This window comes from Armigeres subalbatus, unplaced genomic scaffold, assembly GCF_024139115.2.
Source record: "Armigeres subalbatus isolate Guangzhou_Male unplaced genomic scaffold, GZ_Asu_2 Contig403, whole genome shotgun sequence".
In the NCBI taxonomy this organism is placed as follows: Eukaryota; Metazoa; Arthropoda; class Insecta; order Diptera; family Culicidae; genus Armigeres; species Armigeres subalbatus.
The window spans coordinates 59,524-75,894 of record NW_026943155.1 but is presented as its reverse complement, the minus strand read 5'-3'; the positions used below and the strand labels follow the sequence as shown (position 1 = coordinate 75,894).

At 40.2% G+C, this 16,371-nt stretch overlaps 2 protein-coding genes across 2 annotated transcripts in view; one reads left to right on the top strand and one right to left on the bottom strand.

Moving 5' to 3' along the window:
* The window catches only part of LOC134204113 (uncharacterized), a 56,785-nt gene that overhangs the window by 199 nt on the left and 40,215 nt on the right, over positions 1–16,371 (bottom strand). The window contains exons 4-7 of the mRNA XM_062678938.1: positions 1,740–1,820; positions 781–891; positions 556–648; positions 219–317 (exon numbers count right to left, since the gene is read on the bottom strand). Of these exons, the coding sequence (XP_062534922.1) occupies positions 219–317; positions 556–648; positions 781–891; positions 1,740–1,820 (384 nt within the window). The remainder of the gene's footprint in view (positions 1–218; positions 318–555; positions 649–780; positions 892–1,739; positions 1,821–16,371) is intronic.
* LOC134204111 (uncharacterized) lies at positions 2,198–15,982 on the top strand. The gene is made up of 10 exons (XM_062678937.1): positions 2,198–2,294; positions 2,367–2,476; positions 2,546–2,626; positions 3,468–3,578; positions 3,754–3,801; positions 4,038–4,136; positions 4,434–4,715; positions 6,059–6,415; positions 14,915–15,086; positions 15,149–15,982. Exons 1-10 carry the CDS (start codon positions 2,198–2,200, stop codon positions 15,616–15,618), a joined length of 1,827 nt encoding a protein of 608 aa, XP_062534921.1. The 3' UTR covers positions 15,619–15,982.

The following is a 16,371-nucleotide window of genomic DNA, read 5'->3' as shown; positions in this document are numbered from 1 at the left end:
AAGAAGATAAAAGATATTTTAGTTACTAGATAAAGATTGTCGCTGTCGTCGCTGTCCGGAACATCTTTTGCTGGCGAGGATAGGGAGCTAAATGTCAAAGAAGGAAAATCCATACGATTTGACAGCTTGGTACCCAACATGTTCCGGACAGCAGAACAAAGGAACCGAAGCGACAATCTTTATCTAGTAACTAAAATATCTTTTATATAGATACCTACCTCTACATCTGATGACGTGACGGGATTTTCAAGATTTTCTTCCGGGTTTTCGTTCGGTACACCAGTAGCAGCTGAAGTTTCTTCAATGGCGAGTGAATACTAGAACGATAGGATTCATTTTTAGACACTATCCAAGTATTGTATTAAATAAATGATTGAAAATTATTTCAATGGTAAGATAGAGGATTAATAGTGGAAGTGGTTATATAACTTGAAAAGTTTAATCTACGTAAATAGACACCAGAAATTTCCACCTAGGCTACATTGAAATAAAAAAGCGTCACTAATGGATGCTCCTTTAAGTGAAGTAATATACTGTTTTTGTTTAGATGCCAACCTCTACCAACGACGAGACGACGGAATTCAGGGGATGTTCGCCTGGTTCCCCGCCGGGCTCTTCCGTTACACCAGTAGTGGTAGTTTTAGCGAGCTGGAATAATAAAAGGACGTTAGGCGTAACCACATATGTGTATCTACTAGTTTGACTTTTGCTTGAAAGGAAAGCTATCCTATTACATTGAATTCAAGTTCAATTAAATTTTGAAAAAATAGAAAATGTTACCTTCGATTCTACAACGCAGAGTGATTCATCCAAACGATCGGATCCGGTATGCTTCACGCAAGACTCCACGATATTTGGACTCGCCTCCTCGAGAACAGGATTGAATTTCTCCTGGATGACAAATAATCAAACATAAACACAACAATAAAGCAAATCAGGAGTAGTATTTCAAAAGGGATTATCTAGCTGCGTCTCATTTGTCGCATTTAAAACTAAACTAAAAAGTTATAAGGTGCAAATAAAAAAAATTCAGGCCATAAGAATGGCAATCGAAATAAGAACGATAAGAAAAACAATTCAATATCTGTTAAAAGTAATCTTTCTCTGCGAGCATGATCATTAGGCAATTATTGTACTGTCACTTATTCAATTTCAGTTACAGACAAAATAAGTAATAAAAATAGTTTTTTCCTTTTTCCTGAACTTCTCAATAAGTGCATCTTTTTATATGTAACACTCAAGTTTAGTTCGGGAAGTGGAACAAAGTCTTGACTGCTTTGTCTGATTTTAATCTAAAATTTCCATGAGATCAATTGTGCTCAAAGTAGATAAGAAGATTGTTTGTGAGCATATAAAACAATGTTGTATTCGAAACTCAGATGGTTTGATCTCCATAGCGTAGTAGGCTTAGAATTGCTTATCCGGAGATAGCGAGTTCGATTCTCGGTTCGATCTAGGGTTTTTTTCGGGTTGGAAACATTCTATTCCCTGGACACAGTGCAGGGAGAAAATGAGGAATACTGAGGAAATGCTAATAGAATACTAAGTTGAAAAGCTAGGCCAAGTTTCAGTTGAAATGTAGAGCCATAGAAGAAAAAGAAGATAGTTTGATCTTGAAAAGAAAAACCAACAATAACGAAACGAATTGGCCAAAGTAGGCATTTTCTCGTTTGTTATAGAAAATGTTCTACAATTTAAGAGAAAAATAACTTGTGTATGAAAGAGCCAAAATAATTTACCTCCGAGCCCAGCGCAGTTGTTGCCGCCCCTTCGTTTCCTTGAATCAACGGTGACAACCAAGGTGACAACTCTTCGAATGGCTAAAAATGTGAATATTTTTTTATGATGAATATTTAACATTCTTTTTATTGAAATGTAAATAACTACACTGAAAATAATTGAAACGCTCGATTAAAGTGTTCTCACACTTGAAAATAAAATTCCTGTTTCACTTGAAACTTAAGTAGTTTTCCACACTGTTCAAAGTGTTTACCCCATTCCATCCAAATATTTCAACATTTAGAAATGCACTAAACAATCGCATTTGAATTCAATTGTGTTATACTTTCATTTGAAGTGAACTAAACTTGAATTTTCCCTACTGGTCTGTTACCGTGGCTTTGAAGTGAGAAACACTTTCGATTGAGTTGTTTTTGTTTTGACAGAAAAACGGTGAGAAAAGTTTCGTAAAAGCAAGATGGCGGCTGAAGCACAATCGAACTCCACCGATTGCAGCGAGGAAAACCCTTTCGAAAAGTACGGTTTTCCGGTTTATGTGTCTGCATTCCTCAGCAGTAAGTATAAATTGAAGTTTTTCCTGTTTGTACATTTATTTCTAACATATATATATTCAATTTTTGTTGTAGAATCTGGTGTTGACGCTAACAACACAGCGGAAATAATCGAGATCCTAACAACCCATAACTTGGCGACGGCGGAGCAGCAAAAAGACAACACGACGACGCTTTTCTTTAAGGTATAGTTATTTACATTTCAATAAAAAGAATGTTAAATATTCATCATAAAAAAATATTCACATTTTTAGCCATTCGAAGAGTTGTCACCTTGGTTGTCACCGTTGATTCAAGGAAACGAAGGGGCGGCAACAACTGCGCTGGGCTCGGAGGTAAATTATTTTGGCTCTTTCATACACAAGTTATTTTTCTCTTAAATTGTAGAACATTTTCTATAACAAACGAGAAAATGCCTACTTTGGCCAATTCGTTTCGTTATTGTTGGTTTTTCTTTTCAAGATCAAACTATCTTCTTTTTCTTCTATGGCTCTACATTTCAACTGAAACTTGGCCTAGCTTTTCAACTTAGTATTCTATTAGCATTTCCTCAGTATTCTCATTTTCTCCTGCACTGTGTCCAGGGAATAGAATGTTTCAACCCGAAAAAAACCCTAGATCGAACCGAGAATCGAACTCGCTATCTCCGGATAAGCAATTCTAAGCCTACTACGCTATGGAGATCAAACCATCTGAGTTTCGAATACAACATTGTTTTATATGCTCACAAACAATCTTCTTATCTACTTTGAGCACAATTGATCTCATGGAAATTTTAGATTAAAATCAGACAAAGCAGTCAAGACTTTGTTCCACTTCCCGAACTAAACTTGAGTGTTACATATAAAAAGATGCACTTATTGAGAAGTTCAGGAAAAGGAAAAAACTATTTTATTACTTATTTTGTCTGTAACTGAAATTGAATAAGTGACAGTACAATAATTGCCTAATGATCATGCTCGCAGAGAAAGATTACTTTAACAGATATTGAATTGTTTTTCTTATCGTTCTTATTTCTGATTGCCATTCTTATGGCCTGAATTTTTTATTTGCACCTTATAACTTTTAGTTTAGTTTTAAATGCGACAAATGAGACGCAGCTAGATAATCCCTTTTGAAATACTACTCCTGATTTGCTTTATTGTTTGTGTTTATGTTTGATTATTTGTCATCCAGGAGAAATTCAATCCTGTTCTCGAGGAGGCGAGTCCAAATATCGTGGAGTCTTGCGTGAAGCATACCGGATCCGATCGTTTGGATGAATCACTCTGCGTTGTAGAATCGAAGGTAACATTTTCTATTTTTCAAAATTTAATTGAACTTGAATTCAATGTAATAGGATAGCTTTCCTTTCAAGCAAAAGTCAAACTAGTAGATACACATATGTGGTTACGCCTAACGTCCTTTTATTATTCCAGCTCGCTAAAACTACCACTACTGGTGTAACGGAAGAGCCCGGCAGGGAACCAGGCGAACATCCCTGAATTCCGTCGTCTCGTCGTTGGTAGAGGTTGGCATCTAAACAAAACAGTATATTACTTCACTTAAAGGAGCATCCATTAGTGACGCTTTTTATTTCAATGTAGCCTAGGTGGAAATTTCTGGTGTCTATTTACGTAGATTAAACTTTTCAAGTTATATAACCACTTCCACTATTAATCCTCTATCTTACCATTGAAATAATTTTCAATCATTTATTTAATACAATACTTGGATAGTGTCTAAAAATGAATCCTATCGTTCTAGTATTCACTCGCCATTGAAGAAACTTCAGCTGCTACTGGTGTACCGAACGAAAACCCGGAAGAAAATCTTGAAAATCCCGTCACGTCATCAGATGTAGAGGTAGGTATCTATATAAAAGATATTTTAGTTACTAGATAAAAATTGTCGCTTCGGTTCCCTTTGTTCTGCTGTCCGGAACATGTTGGGTACCAAGCTGTCAAATCGTATGGATTTTCCTTCTTTGACATTTAGCTCCCCTATCCTCGCCAGCAAAAGATGTTCCGGACAGCGACGACAGCGACAATCTTTATCTAGTAACTAAAATATCTTTTATCTATATTTATTAAGTATTAATGCTAACTAATAGTAGATCCACGCTAAAATTTGATATTTTTTACAATTCTACTTTCATTACAGGAAATTTTCAACGATCAAGATAAGGAAAACTCGTTGAATGAATCAAATGATGAAATTTCGGACGAGCTCACTCCAAAGGCTCTACAAAACCTGTTGAATAAATCCATCACCGGTCGAGAATTACTTTCTTTGGGTGCTAAAGGTGCACTGTCAGAGTGTCGAAAGTTGGAATTAGCTGGTTTTGTCGCCAACTGGCATCTTTCCAAGAAGAAGAAATTGTATGCCCATGACCTAGATAAATATGCACGATCAATAACTCTTCTCTTCAAAGGAGAACGTAAGGTAAGTTCTTTCCGATACAAATTCTATAATATTAAATACACAGGCTAACAGGATAAGATCTGACATTGGATAATGTTTCTTTGTATACTGGCTTTAGAGCATCATTAATGGGCGCGAGTATTTTAATTAATCGCGCAACGATGTAATTTCAGTTAGTTAAGAGATGAGCAGAATGGTTACTCTTTACTCTTTTGTATCGATCATTATTTTCGGTTATTGTCTGTTTCCTTGGTAACAAAACGCGCCGACCATTTTTAGGCACTATCAAAATCGTCGCCAACATCTTTATTCTAAAATTATGTTAGTTTTATTAGAAAATAATGTCAATCTGCATTAAAAACAGGGCTCAATTTTGAGAAATAATGTGATTATTGAGTATATAAAATTTTGTTCACAGTTGATTTGACAGATCTTATGGCCATTTCTGCTGGCGACGGTTTTGGCGTCAATTTGTTTTGCGACGATTTTAAATCGTCGCGGCCGATAAGGTGGGAAATTGATAATATCAATTTGGTTTCTGTCTGTCTTACCGATGACGTTTGGCCATCTGTCAGTTGTGCTACTGTTTTACCAGCTCGTATAGTAGCGACCGGTATAGTGTCACTTTACTGCGCTGCTAAACGACTCGCCCGATAATATTGCTCTTAGTGGTCGATATGCACAACTTAGTTTTCAATTAGTATACACCATAACTCCATATCAATTAGAAGTACTCAGTCCAGACAAATGTACGTAACTCTGAATAATGTTGTAGTGTTTGGTTAAACCAGACGTTTTCGGTCGTTTATTACATTAACTACTACTAAAAATTTCCTTAATGCTACCACAGACAAACAGACATAACACTCGTCAAACTTCCATCGTTCACTGATTTACTGGTCAATTCAAATAATCATTAGTTGGCCAATCGATCACTCGTGGCGCGCACATCGGATTTGCTCGAGTTTGACGTTTGCTCACTATCGCCATCTGGTTCGTGATTTGCTCAACTAACTGAAATCAACAGATGTCGTTAGTGTTTGAACGACGATGAATTTGATGAGTAAATGTTCAATGTGTTTTGTCTGTTTGTCTGTGATGCTAAGTTATGATAGAGCAAGCGAATTGATTCAAGTGCTTGAAAGGAACATTGATTGTGGTATATCATATCGTACTTGAACCACAATATCATTGATATAATAACCAGTAGACAGCGGCAGTGCGTTCGAAACAATTGAAGCCGTTTAGGTCATCTAGAGAGAAGTTAACCGATTATGACAAAAAAAAAATCGTAGAGTCTTATACCTGTTTGCCTGTGCTCTTACTATATATATACCTAGTTTTAAAACTATCTTTTACAATAGGACGATTACTACCTACCGAAGGCTGGAGACAAAAAGAATCCAGGGGGAAAAATATACAACAAAATTAATACAATCAAAACCCATCGCCGAAAGCGGAAACTGGACGACGAAAAACAAGAAAAGCTTAACAGTGGCAGTGGAAATTATTGCGAAAAAGGAAGTGTCGGTGTTGATCAAAAAGCTGAGGAAGCTTATAATTGGCTACAGGATAACGACGGGCCGTGGAGTACGGTACTCGATTTGTGGAAAACCAGCTTTCCGAAGCGTAAGATCTGGCTTGCTGAAACCAACAGTAAGAAAGCTTTACTTAAAGCTAAACTCTGGAAATTCATTTGCAGTGAACATGGTTATCAGTTGGTAAGTTATATGCATAATTCATTAATTATTTTCACTATTAACTAGATTTTCGGACACTTAATTGAATTTATTTCAGGGAGGCTTTTCTCTATAAACTCTTCCTAATGAATTCCAATTAAACAACTTTCGGGCACTTATTCAAGGACGTATGTGATTTTGTAAACAAAGATTCAAACGTCGAATTGTCCAATCTGATAGCCCTCCCACGCAAACCATCACTACAGACAGGTAGGGGAAGCCTTCGGCTATCTGTTGGTGGTGTTGGTTTGCGTGGGAGTGCCAAATCGACGTTTCAATCTTTGTTTACCAAATCACATACGTCCTTTTGAATAAGTACCCGAGAACTGTAAGAATGCATGATAGCTTTTGACTACCATTCCATTATAAAATATTTTTGTAATACCTGATTAATCTACCAGCGATGATGGTGTCTTTCTCATGCGTATGAAACAATAGTATTTTGGCCATAACGTTTGATGCCATAGTGTAATCTGTCCAATTTTCATTATGAAACAATGGGACATATGAAAAATATTAAAAATTGGCTTTTGAAATGAACATATATTATAGCCTTGTCGATTAGCACAGCGGATAAGAACTAGATTTATTTCCGAATTCTTCACTTCTCCCAACTTAAATCACTGAATAGTCCAATTTATTATAGTTTATGTATAACTACACTAGTAGGTTAGGTTCTATTGTTCTAACTGTATTTCAACACTTTTTTACACAACTAATCCAATAACTTTAATCCACTTTTCATTTAATAACTACAAATATTTAATAACTACAAATTCAACTTTAACTGCTAATTCAAATTCTACACTTGCTGTCCAAATTTTTCTGTTGCAACGCCTTTTTGATGGTGATTTCAACTCCACCTGTTGGTTGATTCCATGACGATAAAAGAAGCCAAGTCCATGCTGCAGAGGTTCCTTTTATAGCTGTCACTTTACTGTGGTTGACGAAGACGGATGTCAAAGAACGCAAGTTGTCGCATACATGGCTGAATCGGTAGTCGATGAACGAGGGAACAGCTAGTGATGTGCGATGATATACTTCATGCATAGATGTCGCTTCTCGCATATGCGAACATCCTGGCCCCTTCGAAGATCGAGTTCTGACTGGTGCTTCGTCTTTGGCGATGATTTACAGATGCGATTCGGTTTATTGTCGATGAAACCCGTGTTGTCAATTGATGTTTGTGTTCTGGAACCAATTTATAAGACCCGGTAGCGGGTTTCAACGAAGTTAAATGCAAAGGACAGGTACTTACCTGATCCTTTGATAAAAAGGACCTTTATTTTATTTATTTTAGGAGCGCCTTGCTGGAAATTGTGGAATTGTGCATACAGGAATCAACTACGTAGGAAGCAGCTGGAGTAGTGTTCCAATTGTTTTAGTTATGGTTGCGGTTCATCGTTTGCATCTACTGGTGTACTAATAGGAAGAAGGCTGATTTTCGAAACTGGTCTTGTATATATTCCGGCAGGTGTTTTTACGGTAACGACTCTTGTGACTCCATCTACTCCTGGCAGTATTTCGAGGACTCGAGCAGTAGGCCATTGATAAGGCGGGGCGTTGTCCTCCTTAAGCAGCACAAGTTGGTTCCGATGAATGGCTACCGGAGGGTTGATCCATTTCGTGCGAGTTTGAAGGGTGCAAAGGTATTCAATATGCCAGCGCCGCCAAATTTGCTGTAGGAGTTTTGTATTTGTTGGTGAGCCTTCAAGCGATTTAATGGAATGTTGGTGACATCGACATCTGGAACGGACTTCAACGATGTTCCAGTAAGGAAATGTCCAGGGCTGAGAGGTTCGAAGTCCAGAGGATCGTCGCTCAAAGGAACTAATGGTCGCGAGTTTAGGCAACATTCGATCTGTGCTAAAAGTGTTTGCATATCCTCCATCGATAGAGTGTGATTCCCTAAAACTCTGAAAAAGTGCTTTTGAGCAGACTGTATCGCTGCTTCCCACAGTCCTCCAAAATGTGAGGCCTTGGGAGGGTTGAAACGCCATCGTATTCCCTTAGCAGCACATTCTTCCGCAATCGATTGTTGGTGCTGATCGCTCCGGACGATTCGACGTAGTTCGTTTGCTGCACCAACAAAGTTCTTGCCGTTATCGCTGAAAATTTCAGCACACAGCCCACGTCGGGCTACAAAACGACGGAGTGCCTGAATAAATTTACTAGTGCTTAAATCCCCACCAGCTCGAGGTGCACAGCCTTTGTTGCGAAGCAGACGAAGACTGCCACGTATGCCTTTCCCGGTTCTGCTCTACGATGAATTGGTTTTAACAATATTGGACCCCAATAGTCGACTCCTGTGATGGTGAACGGACGAGCGGCGGTGATTCTTTCCTTTGGAAGCTCAGACATGAATTGCTGAACAAGTTTTGGTCTCATTTTGGCGCATGCAATGCAGTTTTGAACGATCTTTCGAGCCAGACTTCTGGCCCCAGTAATCCAATAACGCAAACGAAGGATATTGAGTAGCATTTGCGGTGCAGCATGAAGATTTGTTTCGTGTAGGTGCCGTACGAGAAGATTTGAAAAGGCGTGGGCGGATGGTAGTAAGATTTGGAGTTTACTGTCATAGGCTTGTTGCGCGTTTTTTAGTCTACCACCGATTCGAATTATCTTGTCGACCGAAATGAATGGGTGAAACCAGCGAATACGGGATTTCAGGCCAACTGGTTGGGACCGTTCCAACTGGTTCCATTCGGCGGTGAATGATTGTTGCTGCACCAATCGTATCAGGTTCATTTCCGCTGCCTGTAGATCTTCTGCAGTGATGACTGCTCTGGAAGGTCTCGATCTTCCTGACAATGATTAATGAAACGTCGACAGTAAGCCACCACCCGTAGCATTTTATGGTAGCTTGAAAACTTGGTGGCTAAATCATCAATGAACGATGGTTCTGTGACGGCGGAAAGTGCGATGGTAGACGGTTTTCTTGCCTCGAGGATGCTATCGGCAGAGTTAATTGCTTGCTGAATAGGCCAGTATTTCTTTTGTAGCACTAACCAGTGTGGGCCCCCCCAACAACGCTTGTCGTGGAGCAGCTTCTGCGGAGACATACCACGAGATATAGCGTGAGGAGGTTTTTGTTGTCCCGAAATATCGTTCCAAGCACTATTTTGTGGCAAGTTGTATTTTTGAGACACGATTCGCAACAATACTGTTCCAGGTTGACGGAGTAGAGATAAGTCAGCAAATAACGATCGTCGAGTCCACCCAGAAGTAGGTCTGAAATCTGTAGGGATCTGCAGTGAGCTGGTTACCTTCTCGTACAGTTCCGCGGAAAGAAGCGCGCCACAAAGTTCGAGACGGGGGTTGCTCTGTTGCTTCAACGGGGCATCTTTTGATTTTGTCGTAAAAAATGCGGTTTTAGTTTCTCCGTTTGAATTCGATGAACGGATATAGCAACAAGCACCATAGGCATTCTCAGATGCGTCAGAAAAAAATGGAGCTGAATGGATGAAGGACTCGAACATAGGATGTATCGTTCTATGCGGAGATAATTTAGGTATGGCAACTGAGACATATAATTGAACCATCGTTCTTTGTAGGTAGGCGGAAGTTCCTGGTCCCATCCCCATATGTTTCCATCGTTAGCCTTCAATGTCCATAGAGCCTGCATAAACAACTTGGCCGTTGTTATAACGGGTCCGACTAGGCCAAGTGGATAAAAAATACGAGCAATTTGGGACAGTGCGATCCTCTTCGTGAGCTGAGTGTCGTTACTCGAAGGTAGGTCGATCTTGTAACGAAGTTGGTCGGTTGCTGGTTCCCAATGTAGCCCAAGACTTTTGATGCATTCGTCACGATCGAGATCTACTGACGTCTTCCACACTTGGTGCTCTGGGGCACGCCTTCTAGGACTTCCTCCACGTTTGAAGCCCATTTACGTAGCTCAAAGCCTCCAGCAGAGAGTAAAGAGTCTAGTTGGTTACGAAGTCTGATAGCCTCTTCCACAGTCTTACTTCCGGAGAACAGGTCGTCCACGTAAAAGTCCTTGCGTAGAACGTCGGCGGCCTCTGAAAAGCGGTGTTGTTCGTCATCGGCAAGCTGACGGAGTACCCTTGTGGCCAGAAAGGGTGCACTAGCAGTGCCATATGTCACGGTCTTCAACTCATACGTGTTTAAAGTTGCGTCTGGAGACGATCGCCAAACGATTCGTTGAAGTGGTGTGTCTCTTTCATCAATCCGTATTTGGCGAAACATTTGCTTTATGTCGGCGATGAGCATAATGGTGTGGGTTCTGGAGCGCATGATGATTGAGCGGAGCTCTTCTTGGACGATCGGGCCAACCATGAGAGCGTCATTCAAGGATGATCCTTTCGTGGTTCTACAGGATGCGTCAAACACGACACGCAGCTTTGTTATCGTGCTGTCTTCTCGAAGAACGGCGTGATGAGGCAGATGATAACAGGGAGATGGTGGGTTTTCATAATCGCGAACTAGTTTCATATGGCCTAATTCTTCATATTCTTGCATAAAATTTCGGTAGTGACCACCCAGCTCTGGATTGCTAGTGAGACGACCTTCGACGAGATGCAGACGACGAATGGCTGAGCGGCGGTTATCACCGAGGTGCAGTAAAGCGTTTTGTTTCAGCGGAAGGCGAACGATATAACGTCCCTCAGGAGAGCGAGAAACTGTTTTGCGGAAATGAGCCTCACAGGCTGCTTCTTCAACGGAAAAGAATGAAACATCCTTGTTTTCCTCAATGATCCAAAACTTTTCCATGAGTTGATGAAGATCTGCTACTGTAGCGACGTTAGCTGTGATCGATTGTGTCGGTAGAAGGTTGGCAGTTGCTCCAGATACGATCCAACCGAGAACTGAGTTGACGAGATTCGGAAGAGATTCGCCGAGTTGAATCCGACCGGACACCCCGAAGAGGTCGAAGAAAATGTCCGCCCCGAGAACGAGTTGAACTGGTCTTGTATTATAGAATGATGGATCTGCTAGCTTGATTCCATGAGGAATTTCCCAGGACGATACGTCAATGGATATCGATGGTAGATTTACTGTTACTTTCGGGAGTACCAAGAACTCCACGGCGGTCGAAAAATTACCAAAACGAGATCGAACGGTTGATTTTAGTTTTGAGCGAGCGTTGGTTGAGGACTGACCGATACCAGCAATTGGAATGTTGATTTTAGTGCGCTTAGCATTTAGCTGTTGAGCGAGCGATTCAGTCATGAACGAGCATTCACTGCCGGAATCTAGTAGCGCCCTAGCGACATGTTCGACACCATTGTCATCGATGATAATGACTACCGCGGTAGCCAGTAAGACGCTTTTCCTTTGCACGCCAGAAGAAGTGCAGCTAACGTGTTCAGGTATGGCAGCGGTGGAGTTTCTTGGGATTTCTTCTACGACAGGGACAGAAGCAATATTCGGTGTACTAGATTCTTCAGTCCTGGAGTTCACAGAGACTGACTTTCCACCATGACAGAGCTGGGTATGGTGGCGACCTTTACACTTGCGGCATGTGCTTGACGACGGGCATTCACGTACTTGGTGACCTTTCCTGAGACAATTTCGGCACAATTGGTGGCGTCGAACATCCTTCTGTTTATCTTTAATTGTCATATTCGAGAAAACGGGGCACAGGTACAATGGATGATGGTCAGAGCAGACGAGACATTTCCGGTAATTCGGTTGACTGGCCCCGTGGCTGGCGATGGGACGGGAGGCAGGTCTTTTCGTCGAACTTTGGTACACAGTATCGATCGATTTGTGGATTGTCTGCAACACCGTGACTCTTCTTGGAATGAAGTTCGTGAGATCGTTGAAAGTTACATTCCCCTTCGATGTCCCCCGACGAATATTCCTCCCAATCCCGCCTCGTAGTCGGGTCGAGCCTGTTGCTCAACATTCTGATCAAGAGTATGTCCCAGAATTCAGTTCTCTCCCCCAGCTGTTTAAGTTTTCGGACGTTCGCTTCGAATTTCTCGACAAGACTATGTAATTCACACGCTGATTCTCTTTTCAGTGACGTGAATTCGAAAAGCGAGTCTACGTAAGACTGCTTTAGTCGGACAGGGTTCTGATAGTGATCAACCAACAAATTCCAGGCCACTTGGTAATTATTGGCACTGAGGACGATTGTCTGGATGAGCTTAAGGGCGTCTCCAGATAGGGAAGACCGCAAGTAGTAGAATTTTGAATGCTTGAGAGTTCATGTGACGAGTGAACGAGAGAGACGAAGAGGTCATGGAAGTTTAACCAGCTATCGATGTGACCAGAGAATACGGGCAGTTTTACGTCGGGTAGCCGTACTGACGACGACGGAGGAAGTTGTGTTGTTGCCTGAGAAGCAGGTGCGGGGCTAGGGACAGCAGAGGTGTTGAGTGAGAGTAGAAACCCTTTGACTTGGAAATAACTAGATTCGAAATCTGTTCGGATCTTGAGGTTCTGGTCCAATCCATCTTCGTCCAGCGATTCAAGCTCCATTTGAGTTGCGTTGACGTCCTTCCAGAGTGCCACAAGATGTTCCAAGCGTACCGAGACTTGGACAGCATCTCGTTCTTCCTGGTATTCGTCTACGAACGTTTTGATGAGTCTGAACGACGTCAAAAGGCTCTTCAGGCGCGTCTTGAGGCCCTTGATGCGTCGTTCCGTGGACATGATGGGATTAGACGGAGATAAAGGATCGATCGAATCTGTAAGGCGGAAGACCACGCAGCTCAAACGAGACGGGATACAGGTATTGGACCGATAATTACCTTGAAAAGGCAATATATGTGCCTTGTATTATATAATGCTCCAAACGGCTAACCTCCAGGATACGTGGCTGAGTTTGGTGAAGATGCCTGGCTGGCAGACTAGCGGAATTCACGAAGGAGTCTGTAAGGCAGAAGACCGCGTAGCTCAAACGGGACAGGTTAGAGTTGTTGGAGTGATAATTACCTTGAAAAGGCAATATATGTGCCTTGAATTATATAAGTAACTCCAAACAGCTATTCTCCTGGACACGTGGCTGGGTTTGGCGAAGATTCCTAGCTGGCGGACTAGCGGAGTTCACGCTATCCGGTTCGAAGGACCAATGTCGATTAGCACAGCGGATAAGAACTAGATTTATTTCCGAATTCTTCACTTCTCCCAACTTAAATCACTGAATAGTCCAATTTATTATAGTTTATGTATAACTACACTAGTAGGTTAGGTTCTATTGTTCTAACTGTATTTCAACACTTTTTTACACAACTAATCCAATAACTTTAATCCACTTTTCATTTAATAACTACAAATATTTAATAACTACAAATTCAACTTTAACTGCTAATTCAAATTCTACACTTGCTGTCCAAATTTTTCTGTTGCAACGCCTTTTTGATGGTGATTTCAACTCCACCTGTTGGTTGATTCCATGACGATAAAAGAAGCCAAGTCCATGCTGCAGAGGTTCCTTTTATAGCTGTCACTTTACTGTGGTTGACGAAGACGGATGTCAAAGAACGCAAGTTGTCGCATACATGGCTGAATCGGTAGTCGATGAACGAGGGAACAGCTAGTGATGTGCGATGATATACTTCATGCATAGATGTCGCTTCTCGCATATGCGAACAAGCCTTTACGTATACTTTGCATACGAGAAAGGCAAAACAAAGTTGGCCTGCACTTTCTTGTCATAAGACGAGTTCCTACTATCCCATTTAATTCCATCACTTGTTTATAACTTGATAGATACGTATTTCCACCTCAACAGTAAGGTCGTCTTCTGTGTCTCGTACTTAACTCGACTCGACAGTTGGATTGTTTTAAAAAAAGTAAATAAAAGTAATTGGGAAAATATTTGTGGTACACATAATTCTTTGCAATTTGGAGACACAAATATACTCGACATGGATTCACACATAATTTCGATACCTGCATATTGGCGGCTATCACACTTAACTCATTTTACAGTATTCGGTAAATTTTACCGAAATCTCAACAGCTGAACTGTTCGGTAAATAATTTTACTGGTTTTCGGTGATTTTGACAGTTGAACAATGGGAAAATGACAAAAAATCTGTAAAATAATTACCGAACAGATCTGCTGTTGAGATTTCTGTAAAATTTACTGAAATGAGTTAAGTGTGTAGATTTTATTTGTGCTTCGCGTGGAGAGTGGTTATGTGTGCACAAATAAACATCATGAGTTGAATTCAAGACAAAATTTTCAAAATGACTTATCTGCTTTTGTAAACAAAGATTCAAACGACGATTTGACGAATCTGATTACGAATTGTTTACAAAAGCAGATAAGTCGTTTTGAAAATTTTGTCTTGAATTAATAGATTTTTGCCAATAAAAATGTGTGGGTTGTCGATAAATGTCTTGTAGAATTAAAAAAATATGTGGCAGGATTTTTTAACAGCTTATTCGACTTAAAATATCCAAAGTAATCGACAAAAGAACATTCTCGGGAAAAGCCAATTAGTTAATTCATAATAAATATTCTCGAATGGTAATCTAACACTTTTATTTCTATGTTTGTAGCTCGAAATCGATTATCGATTGATGCAAGTTGCACCTAATCTCAACAGCACAGATTGCGATAGTAAGTGGGAACATGTTCTACGAGTTTCTGGGTCATATATCGCGAAAAGATCATTAGACGAGCCTTCATCGCAGTTATTGGATGTCCTTAATAACACAAATGAATCGGATGGTTAGTTACTTTTATGAATATATCATTTTACAACGTTATGATTTAATTTATTGTTTTTATAGATATGCGAATTTGTTCCCTTCTGCTCTTGCTTAACTGCATACTAACACCCCAGAAAGTGTCTGCAAGTTTCCGACCAACCATAATAAATGGTAAAGACGACACGATTTTGTTTGCCGATTCTGATGAAACTGCATCAGACATTTTGTCGAACGTGTACAGCGGTTATCGCGACCTGCATCTAGAAACAGTGCCAAAACTTATTTTCTTCGGTACACCAACTAGATTGCTCGGTGTTTACAGAGTATACTTCGAAGAAGTTGTGTACAATTTACCATCTGTTCGACGAGCTGTGGACGTTTACATAAGACTATGTACAGTTCTCGCGATTAAGCATTCTAAGATCAGTAAATTGGTTTGGATTTTTGTAGCGCGCTACGTGTATGGATTGGTTGTGAAGGAACGTTATGCAACGGTGGAGAAATTCGAAGAATACTTGAAAGCAACATCGGCTTCCTCTTTGAAGGCGTAAAATGTTTCACTGTTTCGTTGAACACTGTAATAAGAAATTCTCGTCGTCATTACTGTATGTACATCACCTGGAGGCGGATCATGGAGTGCCAAAACAATATCGTTTTCCATGTACGTTCCAGAAATGTATATCAGTCTTTAACAACATCTATAGATTCAAACGCCACTTATCTAGTCACAAATCAACGAACGTTCAACAGGAAGTTCATCGTGAAGTAGTCCATCACAATGACAACGATAATCCTGAACCATCGTCTTCGAGAATAAAACCCATGAATAAAGATCTAGACCTCACTCCGAAATTCGAACAAACTTTGAAAAACATTGATACGGCAGCAATTAACTTCACTCTCAGTTTGCATAGCAAAAATAATCTAACAAGACAAGATGTTAGGTCAATCCAGAAAAATCACAAACAGTTTATGGTACTATAGCCAATGAAATATGTAATTTGCCAATCGAATTAAACGATGCTGAAACAAATTATCGATTCTCAGCTTATCTCGATAAAATGAAATCCACATTCGATTTTATCAATACTGATCACAAATTTTTTACCATTTGAAGTTACGAAATTTGTATCATCCTCCCACAATAATAGTTACAAGAGATCAAAAAGTAACGGAAACTGTAAGCTTCGACCCAGAATATTTACTGAGCATAGAAGACAAAAACACCACGTAGTAGTAATGGACATTGATTTCCAGTTAAAAGCATATTTTGAAACACCAAATTTATTTGATCAAACTGTTGC

Excerpts from the sequence above, each read along its gene's own strand:
- LOC134204111 (XM_062678937.1), top strand. The coding sequence starts at position 2,198 with ATGGCGGCTGAAGCACAATCGAACTCCACCGATTGCAGCGAGGAAAAC. Across the intron at positions 2,295-2,366 it reads TGTGTCTGCATTCCTCAGCA|AATCTGGTGTTGACGCTAAC; the intron begins GTAAGTATAAAT and ends TTTTTGTTGTAG. Across the intron at positions 6,416-14,914 it reads GTGAACATGGTTATCAGTTG|CTCGAAATCGATTATCGATT; the intron begins GTAAGTTATATG and ends CTATGTTTGTAG.